Source organism: Amblyomma maculatum, chromosome 10 (genome assembly GCF_055883805.1).
Source record: "Amblyomma maculatum isolate TAMU_Amacu chromosome 10, ASM5588380v1, whole genome shotgun sequence".
Lineage (NCBI taxonomy): Eukaryota > Metazoa > Arthropoda > Arachnida > Ixodida > Ixodidae > Amblyomma > Amblyomma maculatum.
In genome coordinates this window covers 34,604,232-34,623,308 of record NC_139353.1, presented here as the reverse complement: position 1 = coordinate 34,623,308, position 19,077 = coordinate 34,604,232, and the positions used below count along the sequence as shown (strand labels likewise).

Genomic DNA, 19,077 nt, shown 5'->3' with positions numbered 1-19,077 from the left:
ACCTCCTGTCAACGGTTTACTGCACATCGCAGGACACTGCGCAATAATTTAAGCTTACCTAAAGAAACAACCTTGCGCCTTGAACATGTCCTGGGTCCTTGGTGCGACGGATCGTCTGCTGCGCGAGCTACCAAGGCCTTACTAACTTTTCTGAAGGACACAGGGTTGATTAATACCCTCTAAAACTCATCTGTGTGTGATTATGTGCGTATGAAAGTTAACTTTTCTTAAGGACACAGGGTTGATCAATACCCTTTAAAACTCATCTGTGTGTGCTTATGTGCGTGTGAAAGTGTGTGACACCGATTCTCTTTTTTTTTCTCATTTATTTCCCCTTCCCCTCCCACAATCTGTCACCCTCATCCCTCAACCCTCATCAGGAGTAGCATGCTAGGCTTACCACCAGGCAGACATCTCCTGTTGCCATTAAAATATATATCTCTCTCTCTCAGCGACAAGAGAAACTTCGCAAGAAGGATGCCGAGATACGGGCATTATAAACGGCAGTGAAGTGCCTAAGTATGCGGAGGAAGCCGAGCGAACGTCACTGTCGAAGATCGCAAACACAGGGCTAGTCTGGACCGTAAAGCCAAAGATGCCGAGCTGAATCGTCAACGTCCATTAAAAATAGGCAAAGAAGCGGGTGTCTTCAGAGTAGTATAGGGTAGCAACATAGACTATGAGTGCGCACGCTACCGCATCTTCTCTTGTGGTGAAACTTAATAGTCTTCATAACTTGTAGTACGCATTTCGACCACCTCGAGAGAATTTCGCCCAGCAACCAAGTTACTGCGTTTACTTTTTCTAGACGACAAATTCGCCGAAAGTGGTCGTGACACTCTCTCCGGTAAATTTGTCGGCAAGTCAAATGGCTAGCTGCTTTTCCCTCGAACTTACTGCCTCGGTTCCGACTGCAGACGAAGACGCGTCAAAAGCAGTCGTCGGCCGAAGTCCGATGCGCGCGTCACTGATCTCGACAAACGACCACTCCGACTGAAACATGTAAACGTAGTAGCGTCGGCGCGTCTTTTTTGTTCGTTCCTGTCTATCTTTGTCGCTGCTTTTCATACGGGGATCGTCCTTTGGTCGGCGCTTTCCAATGTTGTGTCGACAGAATGCATAAAATATCTCGATAGCGCCGGCCGAGGCCGCGGCTAATCTTTCATGTCTGTGTGCGGCTTTCGCTGGATGCGAATTTCGCCTTTCACTTGTAGGCGATATTGTGCATGAAAGTTTGCGCGCTGGAATATAAAAACGAGTATGGAAGAAAAAAAGACTCTTTGAGGGCTGCATAAAAGCTGGCATAAGCGATCGCGTTGAGTGAGTAAACTTGAGGCGCGTCTGTCTCTAGGCCAGCCTACAGGGCGCCCAGCCTACAGGGCGCTCTATTTTGCAGCGGTCACCGCTTGCATTATGACGGCGACGGCCTTCGAAGGGCCGATGTTTTTTGATAGGTCTGGCAGTCTCCATCGGCGTCGCATATGCTTATGCATACGCAGACAGCTCAGCATTAACGCGGCACCTCTTTGCACTCCTTTGAGAGTTTCGACGCCAGTTTTACTTTTTAGTAGGTAGCGCTGAAAGTAAGTGAAAAGGAAGAAGCGAAGAGAAAGCTTCTGAGCTCAACCTAAACCCGAAGGCCAGTCTGTGCCATCACTTCTCCCGAACTCGAGCGGGAGCGCAGTCGATGTTCTCGGCGCCCGTTTATATCGTTTCTTTTATTATATAGTCTGTTTACTTTTGTTTTGTCGTCAGAGCTATATCGTGAGGCACCGCAATTTGGAGGCAGGGAAGAGAGAAGTGTTTCAAATATGAATTTGGTAGATTTTCGCAGAAACGAGAGAGGAAAGCAAAAAGGCAACTATAACACTGAATATATTGGTAGGCAACCTGAAGTTAAAATGAATGACAGTGAAATTAATTTAAATAAATGAATTAAAAGGGACTGCTATTCCACAACGTTCTACAGTAACAAAGTCAAATTGAAAGCCAAAAGCGAAAAAAAAACGTATATAAAGCTCAAGCTCTAAAAACTTCGCTACAAGAACATTTTCATACATGTACAGATGCGAGCGCTGATATATATACAACGAGTAGAAACAGGCGCCTCTTCCTCCGTGACCGCACCATGATCGTGCAGTTGTTAGGGCGCGGCGGCCGCCGGTGTGCTCTGCGATATCAGAGAACATTAAAGAACCCCGCGTGGCCAAACTCCCGAAACCCTCCACTACGTATCTCACAGCCTGAGTCGCTTTGATTCGGCAAAGCCATAAAGTCTTCGTGCGTGACGGCTGAGGTGGGTGAATGGGTGATGAACAAAGAGACATCTGGAGGTGTTTCTGCAGTCTGAGTTGTGGGTGTGGGCGTAAAGTAGTCCTTATGCAGAAAAAAAAAAAAAAAAAGAGCAAGGGTTTGATGTGAGCTGTAAACCACAATGCAAGGTTCCTTAATTTTGGAGAAATTGTTTGATCTAACATTTTCGGAATGACGCTTAAATCCTCATCGTTTTGCGACAAGTATCGCACCCCTCGATGGTATTGAACGCACCGTCGCAGCTGCTGCTTTTTCGTCGGCGCTTACAGCGCAGGCAATATAGTTTTTAAAGGTTACGTTTTCTATGTGGACTTCAGAAACTTTGTTCGCAAAATGTTGTAACATTAAAAAGTGACGATGATTTGGGTCTACTTTGTTTGCTTTTGTGTGGATTATTTTTGGGTGATTATTTCCTAGTCTCTTTCTGCTGCACGACATCGAGCTAAAGTGCACCTTATTTTTTTTCTTCGAGTCAAATGCTACCAGCGACGACCAGCGACGAAAACCTAGCATAACGCAACTTTGCGTCGAAAGATGAAACCCAGTGACAAAAACTGACCGTGAATGTTTCCGCATCAATTGCTTGACTTAGCTGCGGGCAGTTTATTCCTTTTCCTTTGTGCAGCCGTCAGGAGTGTGCCTTTCGACAGATGACGTCGAATACTGGATGCTTTTCTAGCTGATCGCACAAAGGAAACAGAGACCATTGGTGTGCAATATAGAATGATACCATGTCTGCGGAAAGACCGCAACATCAGAAAGTAGAGACTTTTGTGTCTATGGCGCTATCCGCTCTATACTTTAGCTTCTTGCACCATTTCCAGCCTCCGAGTGCCAAGTGCTCGCTTTCAGACCACTCGAGCTCAAGGAAAGCATCGAAGAGTACATTTGCGTCTTTAATTTTTCGTTTTAGCTTTTTTTATGTTGTCTATAGTTTGACCTTTCGCCGAAACGCAAAGCTATATAGACAACAGTGGAGCACATTCTTCAGGGGCGAGTGTCGCTTTGGCGCAATATATTTCCTGGGCACACTGACGCAATTCCTCTTGGGTTCTGGATATTTACTCTACTGCGTTTACGTCACGCATAACGTCATGAGAGTAGTTCAACAATAGAATGCTTCATAAATGGGGCATCCATGAAAAGAGGGCACGGTGGTAGGCCGAAGGCAGGCGATGATAGACATGGAAGCGGGTCCGAGTTAAGGTGTCAAGTATCGGCCTAGTATTTGCGAGAAAGAGCATTTTACGCGTTGGGTAGTATTCTTGTTCCGTCGAAAAGCCGTCGCCGTATCCGGGAGGGAGCGCTCAAGGACGAGTCAAATTTTTTCCGGGGATGGATGGATGGAATATAGGAGCGTCCCCTTTGAAACGGGATGGTAGCAGTAGCTATCATGCTCATTTTTCTCCCTATATCTTAATTATTGATTTAGCAAACATTTAAGTGGCGCCATCATGCGATGCGGCACCCACCCTAACTACAGACCTGATACCTGTTTGCCAATGTAGATGACGCCTTTGCCCTCTAGTGCGTCATCACCAAACTGCGCATCATGGTCGAGTCGAAAGAGATTCCGAGAAGATGGTAGATGCCTTGAAAAGAGTGTATATGAAATGCGTAGCGTTTGTTGATCGATTGGGTGTGGTTGATAGTGTGATTGGTTAACTGCTTGATTAGTGAGTAGGGATTGGAGATTAATCGATTGAGTTCTGTTGAGAGTGTGAATGGGTTCTGTTGAGAGTGTGAATGGTTGTCTGATTGATTAGCGAGTAGTGATTGATAATTAGTCAATAAATCCAGCGTGATGACAGACACATTTCGTGTGCGTGTCGCTGGATTCAAACACGTGCGGCGTCTTATGTCTGGTGATACTGCGACAACGTTGTCTGGTGTTGTACCAGATGCGTGTAATAATGTGGGGGCTTCGTTTGAGAATCTCTTGCCGTTGTGGTACTGCTCGGCGTCTAGGGAGAAGTCTTAAGGCGGATGCCGAGAAGGCATAGAAGGACGATCGATATGAGACAACTAGACGGTTGAAGCGAAGGCGGGATGCCGATGTGCGAACGTTAGAAACAGCAGCGAACCGCTGCAAGTGTGGGGAGAAAGCCGAGCTGGAACGTTGGCAAGCTGCCGATGATCGTAAACGCAGGGCTGAAGCTAGGCTGGTCCTTAAAGCCGAAGATGCCGAACTGAAACATCAACGTCGTTCAATAGTAGCCAAAGAAGCGGGTGCGATCAAAGTAGCTTCAGAGTAGCAACAAATGATGCAGTGTGTCATATTTGTTATTATAGTCGTTGCCAATCCCTTAGGAGATAGATACCTTAGGAGATAGGTATGATGATGTGAGCGAAATGTCACCGATGTTCAAGCGCTAGTTGGATCGTTCTTCTTTTTTTCTTTTTTGTTGGTGGCAAAGTTACTATGCGAGCGCTCAGTTGGCGCTTACTTTTGTTTACGGCGCATAAACGCCCTCACAATATGGATCGTCGATTAAGATCAATGATGTTCTGAAAGAAGAAACCACACAGTTTAGAATCGCTGGTTATAAGTTCCTCTATGCGTCTGCGATGTTGACTGTTGTTCTCACTTGTGGACGAAACGAAGTGAATTTTTATTATATGAGTTGCACTGCTCGTAATGTTGTTTCATAGGGGCAACGTCTGGCTTTAGAATGTCTGTGGAATGCGTCCAAAATTAGTAATGTTCCTAAGCTTAGTTCAAAACACCCAGGATTTGGGAGGGCAATTCATTCACAAGAGTGTCAAGATTGGCTTAAACGACCAGAAGGACAACGAATTCTGAACCCTGCCGGACATAGTGAAATACAGCTAGTGCCTGGAAATCGAATACGTTCAGACATATTGAGCCGTCGTTTTCTGGACATTGAATACTTTCGTAACAATCTCGGCCGTGTATCAGAAGAGCCAAGTTTTTGAAACTCGCAACAGTCCCCCCACTGTTCAGCGCAAAAAAAGTGCAGGATGTGTTTAGGCATGCGTGTGGGCATATTCCAACTGAAAGGTGACACCCGATATGTCCGCCCTGCGTAATGTCAGTATACAGCTTTTTACTTCGCACACATTGGGTACTCATGATGCCTTGAAATTAAAACGCGAACTCAGCGCGCTCCACTCCATCCGATTTTGGTTCATGATTGTCTTACTACTGAGTGTCTCTGCGTTGACCCCTTTTTCTCATGTTTTTGTTTTTCTCTTTATTTTGACAGGTGTGCGAGCTGCACGTGTCCGGCTACAAGTTCTCGGTGCTGGACAACGCGTTCGTGGTGCACCAGGGGCTGAAGACGGCGGCCTCTTTCCACCGGAACAAGGACGCCGACCAGGAGCGGAACAGGGTGCTCTTCCGCCAGTTCAAGCTCGAGCTGCGAGAGAAGTATCCGGACTCATCCCGCCGATGCTACTGAGGTGACGCCCGGGGTGCTCCTCCTGCTCGTGCTGTCGCCGTCCATGGCGACACCAGTTTCCGAAGGCGCTTCATCGGTTAGTGCGCTGTTCGCCTTTCACCAAACGCGTTCTCGTGGATGAAAGGGAAGTTCAAGGATAGTGAGTGTAACTTAGGTAGCTGGAGAGGAAACTGTAGCTATGAAATGCCGCGAATTGTATCTGAAATTGGTGTGTGCGATAGTTGGTGTCGCCGTTGTAATCATTAGCACTTTAACGGACGCTGTCGGCAGCCATATGCAGGTGATTGGCTAAGCGTCGGGTAGGGACGACACGTTGCTGAAAACGATAGCTGGTAATACTCAGATACAAATTATTAAGTTTGTGAGACAAGTAAGCGGTTGAATAGGCTTGAAAGCGCCCATATGCATGAGGCGTGGGGACGAAGAGGATTCATCTTAGACTGGAGACGAAGCTGGGACAGGTAGGTCACCGCCGCTTGCGGCGGGGGCTAGCCTGCCAGAATTTTTATCCATTGTAGGCCGTCATTGCACCCACCACCGTTTCGGTGGTGGACGACGGCGCGCGTCTTACTCTCCCTCTTCCTTTTCTTTCTTCTCTATTTTCTCTTCTGTCTGCACGAGGCAGCGCCCCGCCGGGGTGGTGCAGTGGTAAGACGCCCGACTACTGTGCCGGAGTACCCGGGTGCGAACCCGACCTCGGCGGCTGCGTTTCGATGGAGGCGAAACGAAGAGGCGTCCGTGTGCTGTGCGATGTCAGCGCACGTTAAAAATCCCCAGGTGGTCGAAATTACTCCGTAGCCCTCCACTACGGCTCCTCTTTCTCTCTTTCCACTTTCACTCCCACCTTCCTCCCTTCCCTTACGGCGCGGTGTCCACAGAAAACAAGTGAGACAGTTACCGCGCCTTTCCCTTCCTATAAATAAATCAGTTTTTTAAATAAATAAATCAGGCAGCGGAGGTGGCTCAGCTACAGAGCCAGTAGCAGGCCCGTGCATTTTCTTTTCCTTCTTCCTACAGCCACAACAACAACAAGCCTTCGTTCTAGGTGAAGGTGCTTCATGGCAGAACAGGTTTCCGCACTTGTTGTGCCTTGAAAGAATGGTGCATATAACCACTAGAGAGACTGGGCTCAAAAGGAGAGACTGAAGCCCGATATAGCCGCACAGAGTTGTAGCAACCGAAAACAGTAAAGAATACTCCCTTCCCTTACCGCGCGGTTCAGGTGTCCACAGCAACAAGTGCGACAGATACTGCGCCTTTCCCTTCCTTTGAAGGAATTATTATTATTATAATACAGAAGTTCTACAAGAAAATAGAAACTAACACAACGTCAGCAAAGTTGGATCAGAAACCGAGGAAAGCCAAAGGCGCGGAGGTGGGGGAAAGGGGAAGGGGGGGGGGGGGGGGTGCCGGAAACAAGAATAAGCACTACCATGCCGAGCGGTATAGTGCCAAATAAGGGTAAATGTCGCAGAGTCAGTGAGCGCCTTAAACAAAGTTGATGATTCAGCAGTTCAGCTTCATTCCAGAAAGTACGTATGGCTGATGCTGAACGTCTAGATGTCTGCAGGTAGAAAATTAAGAGAGAAATCCTGGACGAAAACTAGCCAAAGTCACGTCTCATTTACGAGAAATGGATCGACCCATATTACACAGGTGCTTTCACTCATCACATCACTTTATTTTTCTTAAAGACCCCTTGCGGGGTGTTACATAAGGGGTGAGTTTTTGTGTTCAATGCAGTCATGAATGTTCCAGGGCAGGTGATGGCAGCGATATCGTGGGGAAGGCCGTTCCAGTCAGCTGCTACTCGGCAAAAAAAAATGGATTAGAGAAAACAGTGGTACGGGCACGTGGGCGCAAAACTTGAAGAGGGTGACTGATGCGATGGGATCTGCGCGGCGGGGGTGCTCAGATGTAGGGTTCTTGTCTGAGTGGCGAATAAAAAAACTTGTGAAATAAGACGAGACTGGCAGTGCGACGGCGAGCAGAAAGATTAGATAGACCTGATTGCAATTTTAGAGATGATATGCTAACGTCGTAGGAATACGAGGAATGAATGAATCTGGTGGCCCTGTTCTGCACAGCTTCGAGGGCGTTTGTTAGATATGCTTGGTGAGGGTTCCAGATGGCCGATGCGAATTCCAGTTTAGTTCTGATGAGTGAAATGTATGCTTGTAGTCTTACATGTTGAGGGGCATCCCGCAGGTGACGTTTCAAGAAGCCAAGTGCTTTATTAGCTGATGATATCAGGTTAGTCACATGCAGACGCCAGGATAAATCGTTAGAAATGGTGATACCTAAGTATTTGTACGACTGGACGAGGTCGACAGAGGAGTTAGAAATTGTGTACTGGAAAACAAAAGGATTTCGGCGGCGGTGAAAAGACATATACTTACATTTGTTAGGGTTGAGTGTCATCAGCCGCTGCAAACACCAGTTTTGCACATGGTTTAGGTCAGCCTGTAGGGATTCTTGGTCAGAAGGGTTAGTGACTGAACGATAAATAACGCAGTCATCAGCAAACAGACGGATATGACAAGATACATGCTGGGGTAGGTCGTTAATGTAAATAACGAATAACAAAGGACCGAGAACGGAACCCTGCGGGACGCCGGAGGTTACTGGAAGCGGGTGGGAGGGCTGATTATTAATGAAGACAGACTGAGAACGATGCGTGAGGAATTCTTTAATCCATGCGATGATGCTTGGATCTAGGTTCAGCTGAGAGAGTTTGAGAAGCAAGCTTTGATGAGGTACTTTATCGAAAGCCTGAGCGAAGTCTAGGAATATGGCATCAGTTTGTAGGTTAGCGTCAAGGTTGGCGTGAATGTCATGAAGAAAAATGGCTAGCTGAGTTTCGCAGGAAAATCCTTTCCGAAATCCATGCTGGGACGGATGAAAGAAGTGATTTGAATCTAGGAATTGTATGATTTGGCTGTAAATGACATGTTCCATTAATTTGCAGGGTACACTTGTTAATGAAATAAGGCAATAATTAAGAGGTGAATCAGTAGTACCTGTTTTGTGGATGGGAACGACCTTCCCCACTTTCCAGTCGTCAGGTATGGCTCCTTCAGACAATGATTGCGTAAACAGTGCACAAAGGATACTGGAGCAAGCTAGTTTAGCGTTCTTTAAAATTTTTGAGTTTATATCATCTATGCCGGTAGCGGATGAGTTCTTTATTTTATCAATTATGCATGAAATTCCGCTACTGTTGAAAGTTATGGGTTCCATGGCTGTGGTGATAACAAGTGGTAATGTAGAACAGGGCAATTCGGATTCGTCAGTAAAAACGGACGAAAAAGCAATGTTAAATGCGTTTGCACATTCGGTATCAGTCATTGTAACACCGGCATTGTTAGTGGGGGTGATAGCGCGCGTTTCTTTTGGGTTTATCACTTTCCAGAGTTTTTTGGGGTTATCGACTATCATTTTTGGTAGGTCGACTTCGTAGAAGGAGCGCTTAGCTTTAACAATCGCGGCCAAGTACAAGTGTTCAACTTCATGATATTTTACCCACGCATTTGGGCTTCCTTGTCGCTTCGCTGTACGAAATGCGCGTTTTTTCTTATTTTCGAGTCTTTTTTAGTGTTTTGGTGAACCACGGCTTCTGATTACGCTTCCTAAAACTGCACGTCGGGATATATTTATTGGTTACGTCCGCTATTTTATGTTTGAAGAGTGTCCAGTTTTCAGTTACACTTCTGCTATGAAAGGATGTTTCAAACATTGACAAGAAGTTATTTAATTCATTGTTGATTGCTTCGTAGTTTCCCTTGTCGTAGAGCATAATAGTTTTCCGGGAAGGTTCTTTTAACACAGGTGTAAAGCTGAAAGTGGCATGAATTACTTTATGGTCGCTGATTTCGTGGAGGTACGTAAGGGACTTTAAGCTATCTGGATGAGTGGTCAGAATGAGGTCTAGAGTGTTAGCTGCTTCTCCTGCGACACGTGTTGGTTCAGATACTAATTGGGTCAAATTAAAATTAAGACAGACATCAAGGAATTCTCTCGACTCTTCCTGACTGACCATGGGCTGAGGTTGACTATTCCAGTCGATATTGGGGTAGTTGAAATCCCCAAATAGGAGGATATGTGCCTTAGGGTGCTTTGAAACCAGTTGATTTAGGATGTTGTGAAGCTTGCGAGGAAAGTCGGGACTACTTCGAGGTGGTCTATAGCACACCCCAATTAGAAGTGTCAGGGGGGAAGCACGGCACATGAGCCATAGTATTTCCAAGTCCGAGCAGACATTGATGACGGAGCATGATAACTGTTGGTTGACTGCAATTAGAACTCCCCCTCCGCGGGATTCTTTCCTATCGGCGCGAAAAAGACGAAAATTTGGCAAATCAAACAAGATCTCTGAGTCATTTATATCGCTGCTCAACCACGTTTCGGTTAATACAAGTAGATCGCTGCCTGAGGATGAAATAAGGTTTGACACGATATCGCGTTTCGGCAAGAAGCTGTGGATGTTAGTAAAGATAACCGATAGGGAAAAGTTGGCACGAGGAGTAGGTGGGGAATAATGCGGTGGCCGGCAGGGGTGAGTTGATTGTTACGATATTTCTTTAACAGTTTCAGAACTTTCATCGAAAATGTGACGCTTTGGGCCGATATGCAGTGTTTTAAACCGCAGGGAATAAGACACAGACTTTGCCTTAGCGAAAGTTATAAGCTGTTTTCGTCATTTCTGGACGCGGCGCGAAAAATCTTCACCTACGCTGTAGCCTGTATCTTTGAACTTTGGACCTTTGGAAAGAACTGATTCTTTTGTTTTGAAGGATGTAAATTTGACGATAATCGGGCGTTGCCGATCCTGAGAGTGTCTTACGAGGCGGTGAGCACGTTCAATTTCGATTGGGCTTAACTGGATATCAAGGTATTGAGAGCAGTGGTGAGTGATTATTTCTTCGGATTGCGAATAGGTTTCAGAGGGGTTGGCATCAGGTAAACCATAGAAAATTAGGTTGTTCCGCCGGGAGCGGTTTTCAACGTCTTCCAGGCGAGCCTCTAGCACACTAACTAGGCGAGTCGTTTCGGTCGTAGTGGTTTGGATTGCTTCTAGGTCAGTGCGCATTGTAGGCAGATTTCCGCAGTGAGTTTCTGAAGTGCTGAGACGGGTGGTGAAATCTGCCATTTTTTGGTCCATTGAGAGAAGTTGGCTCTTAAGCTCCTGCACTTCAGTTACTAATTTGGTCTGGCCAGAAGACACCTTTTTTAGTTCGTCAAGAATAATGTCTAGCTTGTCAGGACCGGGGTTGCTCTCAATATCACCACACGACAGTAACAAAGAATGAACGTGAAGACACTCAACACTGATAACAAGGCAGCACTGAGGGTTCGGGAGCTGCACCAAAAAACGGTTACTCGTTTTCTTTGAAAAGAGACTGTAATGGCCACCAACCTGCGTGGCGAAGACGAGCGGATTAGAGAACCGTGTTGTGGCACAGCCACCGAGCCCACAGAGTGCCGGTGACGGTCGCTGTTCATTTATAGTTGACACGTTGAATGTAGTCGCTGACGATGGGGCCTTCCAATCTGGTCTGAGGATCCAGTTGTTTTGAGCCGATATTGCAGGAAAAGGGGCGTTTTTGGCTGCCTTGTTGATGGGACCTCCGTAAGCTGCGTCGTGCAGGGGCGCATGCTCGATCGCGTTTGACCAGGGAGCGCAAAACGTGCCAGGGAGCATGACGCAGACGATGAGGGGCGAGAGCACCTGCATGGCGAAGACGAGCGGATTAGAGAACCGTGTTGTGGCACAGCCACCGAGCCCACCCAAGGGCCAAAGTCATGAGGCGAGAGCACCTGCACAGTTGTTGCCTTTTTGTGAGGTGATCGCTGTTGGGATAGTCGTCTTTACCACTGTGATATAAGCAAACTTTCCTCGTTCCGAAAGCAGCGTCAGATTATTCAAAACCAACACTCGCGCTGAGTCAGCCTGCAGGGCTCATGCGTTTGGTGTATCGTGATTGTTGTAAGAGTCCTTGGGAATGCAGTGAAACATGATCGATTCGTTGTGTAACCATTGTAGGTTTTTAGAAATGCGATAGGAAGAAGTGCGCTTTTTAAATATGCTATAATTAGTAGGCGTCTCCGTACACTGAAGCCCGAAACGAGTTAGGAGTTTTGTGGAAGGTAAAAAAAAAGTTTTTATAAAAATGAAAAATTTTCTTGACCTTTCCTGTCTCTGATTCGGAATACAATTCTTCCACCGTTGTCGAACAGGCCCAAATCAATCGTGGCGTGATGAAGTGCGCGAAGTTGTGAGGCTGAAACCGAAGCTTGGGTAACGTACAGTAAGACTCATTAAGGACAATAGTAAACGCAAAATAAAAGCAAAAGAAAATAGACTTCTCATTTTGGTCACATTAACTTTTCCTTTCCCTTAACCTCTGCATCGACTTTGTCCTGATTAGAGTGTCGTGTGTTCGGGTCACAGAGAAAAAGAATAACACATAACTAACTGGTGGACGAGCGATGCCGTACCTGACCTCATTGTTAGGCGATAACTGGGGAATGAAATTTTCTTTTTCGTCGCTGGACTCGCCATGGATTCCTTTCTTTTTTTCTAGACCTAGCTCTTCTCTTGGTAATGTTATATTCTAACATCCTTTCGTGTCTTCGTAACATTTACGGCACTTGCGTGACCTACAACTGGCCCCTGTGCCGTGTACGTGACTTGATTGGTTTCACCGGTCATCCGGGACTCGCGTGCTGGTGCTTTTCATCGCCATTTTCGAAAATGACGCAATCCCCAGGATTGGTTTATTCCAGCTGTCATACTTTCGCTTTGGTGATTGCCCCGCGGTGTGGCGAATATTTTTCTGCGCCCACCAGAACGACAAAAGCTCGTGTCACCGTGCTCTTACCGGGAACGCCACGATGGTGCAACTTTCGCATGCATTCTCGTTCTTGCGAAGTTCCCGAAAGACTGGATGAACTAAAGAGCAACAGTGTTCAAAAATAGTGCGGAGACAAATCAGTTGTCTTGAATAAGCTGATAAGAAATAAATAAATGGAGTGCGAAGTAGAGGATGGTTAAGGGGAAGCGATCAGTCAAGAATTTATCTGTAATTAAGAGAGTATGGTGCTGCTTTTCTGAAAGTTGCCTCTGTCACAGCAGCCGAAGTCCTGGAGGCATGGAAAAACAATAAGAGAGAAGAGAAGAAGCCGTAGCTACCTTATACCCCGAGCGGACACCTGAGGCGCGCTGTGGGAGCAGTAGTAAAGGCAGCTGGAGAAAATGAGGACAAGCCAACCGGGCGAAAGTTTACAGAAATGACTGAATCCCCTCAGGCTTTCTCTAATGAAAACTGCGACGAACCAATATCGCTCTTGCTAATTCTCGGCGGAATCTTTCTTCATCTTGTTCTCGTATCTGGGAAGCGCCTTTACCGCGGAACGTGCAGGAGGTTTGTTAAGCTAATGCGCCAGCCCACCGCGTCCCATATCTTACCCCCGCTCGCCCAGGCTCCCCTTTACGTCCCGGCCTCGTCCGGACTGCGTTGAATAACGCCCTGCGCTCCGTGGTATTACCAACATCTCGCACTGTCTAGCCGAACCTCTTCGATCATCTCCGGGCAGGCCGCTCTCAATCATTGATGGCGAAGCGGCCGCCGCCGCCGGTATGTGTCTATCTAATGCGCTCGGACTCGCGTGCTTTCCCTGTACATGGCGCGGCCGCGCTTCGTGTTCTGGCACGGCGGACATGTCACCGCGGAAGAATGGGTTCTGACTTCGACGGCGCATTTTGGGCCCCGTTTATTTTCAGCTTTCTTTCATTATTTTGTTTCCTTTCCGTTTAATCCTGGCCAGGCTTTATATATCTCGGGGGAAAGCTTCTTCATCTTCTTGCCTCTCATCGCTGGAGTGTCCAGCCAGCCCTCATCATCTAAATGGTGTTTCTGCTTCGGCGGCGTGCCCGTTTTTCACGCACGTCCTTTCTCACATTCGCGAAGCGAGAACGTAGGTGGTAGTGACAGGGGTAGAGCTGTTCGTGACTAGCTATACGTGGCGTGGCTTTCCATCCTGACATTTCGTGGTTTTGAAATTGGCGGCGAAAGAGGGAATAGGCTCTTCGTGCTGCTACAGGGCCGATTAGTTGGGTGCAAAAAAAAAAAAAAAAGAAAAAGCAGTCTAAGCCTGCCTGCTTGAAAATTTGCAAGCTTACGGAGAACACTTCGACTGAAGTCGCTGTCACTATTCCCAGAGGGCACTGTCTTGCTCTTCGGCGTACTTTGGCGGAATTTTCGTTCCTTTCTCCGTGCCCGGTTCGCGCGTGGCAACGTCTTCGCACCTTTTAAGCGGATGAGACGGTGTTTCGCAACATTTCTTTTCTCTCAAACACGCGCCTTCCGAAATAATCTCTGGCTGTTGCAGACGTCGCGATCCGCCGTCGTCACCGGTACTAAAGTTCGCTAACTCACGGGGGGTTGTGAAGAGCACTTTCAGCCTACCTTCCGAGTTGTCGTTAGGGTGCTTCATTAATACATAAAATGCACGGCCATCCGGTTCCGTCTGTATCTTGCTGAACAGCATTGTGACCATTTTCATTTTTCATCAAGAATTCAATAAATCCATGCAATCCTAATGGCAACCTCAGTCAGCGCCTGTGTTAGAACTTCTGTTTTCCTCTACCGGTCGCAGAAACAGTTTCTTAAAGGTCTTACAGACACTTTAGAGCTGCATAACGTTACCCGAAGCCGTGCATACTGAATTTTTACATCGATGTTGTCGTAAAATTCTTGCGATGGCTTTGCGGAGGAAGCTGCGCTATACTCTCATAAAGCTCATAAAAAAATTCACTATCTCGTTTGTTGTTTGATTAGAAAATTTTCTACTAATTTGTCCATGTCGGCGCTTCTCTTATGCGAGACTCTTCTATATTGGCATGATGCAGTGAGGGATCGTGAAATTTGTTGCGACGCCGTTATTAAAAACCCCGTTATGCGAAAAGCCAGCCAACAGCGTTGTGAGCGTTATCCCCGAAAAATCTCGAGCGTGTCGCTGGCATGTGTATATTTAGAATGTGACATGACCATGCAGTGACTGGTCGACAGGTTGCGTGACGTCACGTGCCAGCATGACACGGAGGAGCTGGCAGAATTCGTGCATCGTGAAGGCCTGTCGTGAGACATAACAGCCTGCACTGTCATCTCTTACCCTCAAAGGCGGAGCTTAAGTGTCCTCATAACATAATTTTTCTGCCGGTTTTTGGTCTTATAAATGCTAATCTGCATTAAGGGGCTTCTTGAAGACTCCGCACTGTTCCAGAAGAATTTTAAGTATCGATATTACGAGGGGTTTTTTATTACGCCACAGCGCGCATTGTGCCAACCGTCAAACATATCACTGTGATCTTTCGAAGGGTAAGCATTAAGTGCCCTCGGAGTAGACGCTGTGTGATGCGCGCCCTCTTGCAAGACAGTGCACTCCAGTTTTGTTGATTTCGTAAAGCAGCTAATTCTTACTACCCTAGTGCATTCAAGTGCTCTGAAGCTTTTATTCCGCCATCTTTTTTTTCTTTTTCTCTTTAAAGCTACAACTTTGTACCTCATATCGGAAAAAAAAAAATATATTCGGTGGCGTCAACCTTTCGAAACCTCTGAAATGAAGGCAATTATGCTCCCATTCATTTCGAACCCTTCACCTGACTGGAATGTCGACGGCAACAGGGCATCCCATGTGATCTGAGCCATCTAAAAGGAAGTTTCCTTCGCATAATAAATAACTACGAAATGATCATTAATGTATCTTTAATTTCTTTTACATGGGCCAGGACATAATCATCTAGCGTGATGTAGTGAATTAACGATCTCGTGTGTATGTCGCATGAATCTCACTGGTCGTCTGTGAACTTTTTTTTTTTATTAATATTCGTCATCAGTTCGCTGTTGCTCAATCGGCTCTAGCAAAACGTTATTCCGAACTTCGTTTTGCCGCCTCTGCTGCAGCCAATGAGAATCGTTGCACTACTCCGGCGCCTCGTTGACTCTTGGCTCTCTGGTAGCGTAGTCCAGTCGGCCCAAGCCAAAGCGAAAGCCAACTGCTGCGAGTGCTTTGGCCTTCGTTTCCTGTAAGCAGACGATAACACTAGGCCGGGAGCCCCGCGCGCGCTTTGATTGACGTTATCTCGCGCTGGCACCCGTCTGCCGCATAAGATGGGGAAGCAGAAGCCCCTCCTCGAGCCTCAAGAACAATGGCTTTTCTTCTCATCTCGCCATATGGATACGCACTAGTGTTGGTTAGGATAGGAGCAGGGATAGAAAGGTTGGTATCTGAGGACGGGGAAATAATGCATCGTTGTTTCCATCTTCACTTTATCCACGTCGCCCCCCTTTCGACGCACTATCGTGCACACAAAGCTCGCGGCACGCGGTATCTAGCCAAACGCCCTCTAGCGTTCTTTGGAAATCGCGGCGCGTCGTCTGCTACACTGAACCGTGGTGGCGCGCCGTCTGCCTGTCGTCTGCTCCTGCGGGGCCGTGGGCGCGGAGTCGTCTGCTTTTCGCTTGCGCTTTTTTCGTGCTTCTCTGTCTTCGCTTTTGAGTTCGCGAATAGGAGATACAGGGAAAATCCGAAATGATGGCTGCTCTCTGATAATCCGTCTTGAACGGCCGTCGTCTTTTTGCCCGCCCATCCAGCCGCGTACAGTTGGGAGTAATCTTTCGAAGCGAAAGAGAGCGAAATCTTTTTATGTGGCTTTGTCTCGTACTGGCTGGGTCACCGGGAGCCATCTTGTTTCTTTTTATTTCTTCCGAGTTTTCGTTCAGAACTCTCGAGGGACATCGGCCGGCCATCTATAGTTGCCTTTGCCGCCGGTGTGGTATTAAGGTGCCTTTGAACTCCGGAAATTACTTGCTCCGGAGCTCAGGTTATATCGATTTCGCCATTTTATTTTTATTTATTTTTTTTTTCACAATTGTTGGCCCTTGGTGTCAGCTCAAAAACAAGAAAAAAGTAAAAAAAAAATATTTCTTGTACTTTTCTTTCTCTTTTTTTGCATTCTGAGATATACGCCAAATAAATGTAAGATATTTTACTGGTCGATTTCTCCTCCATAAAACCTTTATTTCGCACCTTGGTTCTTCCCATAGTTGGCCGCTCCAGAACTGTGCCCAGGTCTTTCCTATCTACCTGCGATCTTCCTACTTTCTCGTTGCTGCCAACGGCGTATCAAAATGAAATATCATCGGGTAGATGGCGTGTTGTTTCTTCTTGGAGATCCCAATCCACGTTTTGTGTACTTTTTGATTGTTTTCATGTTCTCGACCAGTGCTCTTTGTAGTCTGGATGAAAAGAAAGACCGCCTCTTTTCATTTCCTTTTCCCGTGCTGCCCCATTCTATTTCTGATTAAACCCCAGTCACGGCATCTGCGGCCCAGGTACGTTCTAAAGGAAAAGTCCCCCTTTGCTATTTCTGCGGATCTTTCCGGGACAGTGAGACAGTATCTACCTACGATAGCATTGTTTTTTTCAAGGACCGGCAGCAGCACTGTCCAATTTCCTGCATCTTTGTTCCTGAATTTTTGTTTCCTTTTTTTTTTCCTTTAGTTTATATGTTTCTTCCGCTCATATGCAGACTGTAAGATACAGTCGGAGTATGTGGGCCTGTAAATGCGTCGAAGCAGATCATGGTGGCCTTCGAATGGAACAAGGAAAAGAGAACTATGCTTAATACGACTGTACTTTAGGTATTTTTCCTCACATTTAGCAGCAGTCTGCATTCGCGTCGCGTTGAATAATTCTCTCAAAGCCAGTGCACGCGAATAAAAATTTTTGCCGCGACGTTATTTTGTGTATAAGAAGTCACTTGTTTTCCTCGTTTCTTTTTCGCGGGAATTACAATAAATCTCTGCCGTAGGTGCACCAATTAAGAAAACACATCACTGACCTTGAAGACTTAATTACACAGGATTGGGATGACATAATTGTTTTCTTTGCATATGCCTGCGGGTGCTGACGAAAAAAAAAATCTAATGCAAACATTGAAGTAAAGAATATAACCAGGGGCTGTGTTGATCCCTTCTTACTTGAGATGAGATCCGTCCTTTAGCGGAAGTGCTAGGGCTTAGCCGTGGCTTGCCCTAATTCAGACAGCGGCAATCTTACAATTAAGCCCACAATCCCAAGTAAGGTAGCAGAACACAACCTGGCAGGGCCACAATGACACATGAAGCCTGACTTGGGTCACGACATAGGCATCTTTGCGTACCACCGCTGCAACCTGTCGTCCCTATCTGTAGCGCAATCTGAGGCTTTTTGCCTCAACTGTTGTTGTTGTGGCTGTAGGAAGACAGAAAAGGAAATGCACGGGCCTGCTACTGGCTCTGTAGCTGAGCCACCTCCGCTGCCTGATTTATTTATAGGAAGGGAAAGGCGCGGTAACTGTCTCACTTGTTTTCTGTGGACACCGCAACCGCACCGTAAGGGAAAGGAGGAAGGTGGGAGTGAAAGTAGAAAGAGAGAAAGAGGAGCCGTAATGGGGGCTACAGGGTAATTTCGACCACCTGGGGATCTTTAACGTGCGCTGACATCGCACAGCACACGGACGCCTCTTCGTTTCGCCTCCATCGAAACGCAGCCGCCGAGGTCGGGTTCGAACCTGGGTACTCCGGCACAGTGGTCGGGCGTCTTACCACTGCACCACCCCGGCGGGGCACCTCCGCTGCCTGATAAAAAAAAAAACTGATTTATTTATAGGAAGGGAAAGGCGCGGTAACTGTCTCACTTGTTTTCTGTGCACACCGCAACCGCGCCGTAAGGTAAGAGAGGAAGGTGGGAGTGAAAGTGGAAAGAGAGAAAGAGGAGCCGTAGTGGAGGGCTGCGGAGTAATTTCGACCACCTGGGGATCTTTAACGTGCGCTGATATCGCACAGCACACGGACGTCACTTCGTTTCGCCTCCATCGAAACGCAGCCGCCGAGGTCGGGTTCGAACCCGGGTACTCCGGCACAGTAGTCGGGCGTCCTACCACTGCACCACCCGTGCAGACAAGAGAGAAAATAGAGAGGAAAGAAAAAATAAGAGGGAGAGAAAGACGCGCGCCCCAACAACAGCCGTCGTCCACCACCACCGAAGCGGTGGCGGGTGCAATGACGGCCTACAACGGATAAAAATCAGTGGCAGGCTAGCCCCCAGGCCCATCAGGGCAAGCTCTGCCTCAACGGTGACTACTAGGGTCATGTTTATGTGGTAAGCGCCCATTTATCTACCCGCATGGTATCTTCTTTAAAACATTTTTGTGGCACTTTGGACCACTAAAGTGCGATAAGGCGAAAGCCTTTGTTTGAAACTTTGCTGATTCCTGGTTTTACTGCATCTGCTTCTA

At 47.0% G+C, this 19,077-nt stretch overlaps 2 protein-coding genes across 4 annotated transcripts in view; one reads left to right on the top strand and one right to left on the bottom strand.

The window, feature by feature from the left end:
• LOC146176133 (beta-1,4-glucuronyltransferase 1-like) overlaps nucleotides 1-19,077 on the top strand; it is a 310,593-nt gene that overhangs the window by 267,237 nt on the left and 24,279 nt on the right. Inside the window, exon 6 of one of the 3 annotated variants that reach the window (XR_014701498.1) lies at nucleotides 5,541-5,815. Coding sequence is in view for 1 of the 3 variants with exons in the window: in XM_084582462.1 (XP_084438588.1) it covers nucleotides 5,541-5,735 (195 nt within the window). In the remaining 2 variants the exon portion in view is untranslated. The remainder of the gene's footprint in view (nucleotides 1-5,540; nucleotides 5,816-19,077) is intronic. The other 2 variants (XR_014701497.1, XM_084582462.1) reach the window with 2 other exon arrangements.
• On the bottom strand, nucleotides 7,242-11,469 carry LOC146176134 (uncharacterized). The gene is made up of 2 exons (XM_084581263.1): nucleotides 10,667-11,469; nucleotides 7,242-7,299 (listed from the first exon to the last, which is right to left on the bottom strand). The coding sequence occupies exons 1-2, from the start codon at nucleotides 11,467-11,469 to the stop codon at nucleotides 7,242-7,244; spliced, it is 861 nt and encodes a 286-aa protein (XP_084437389.1).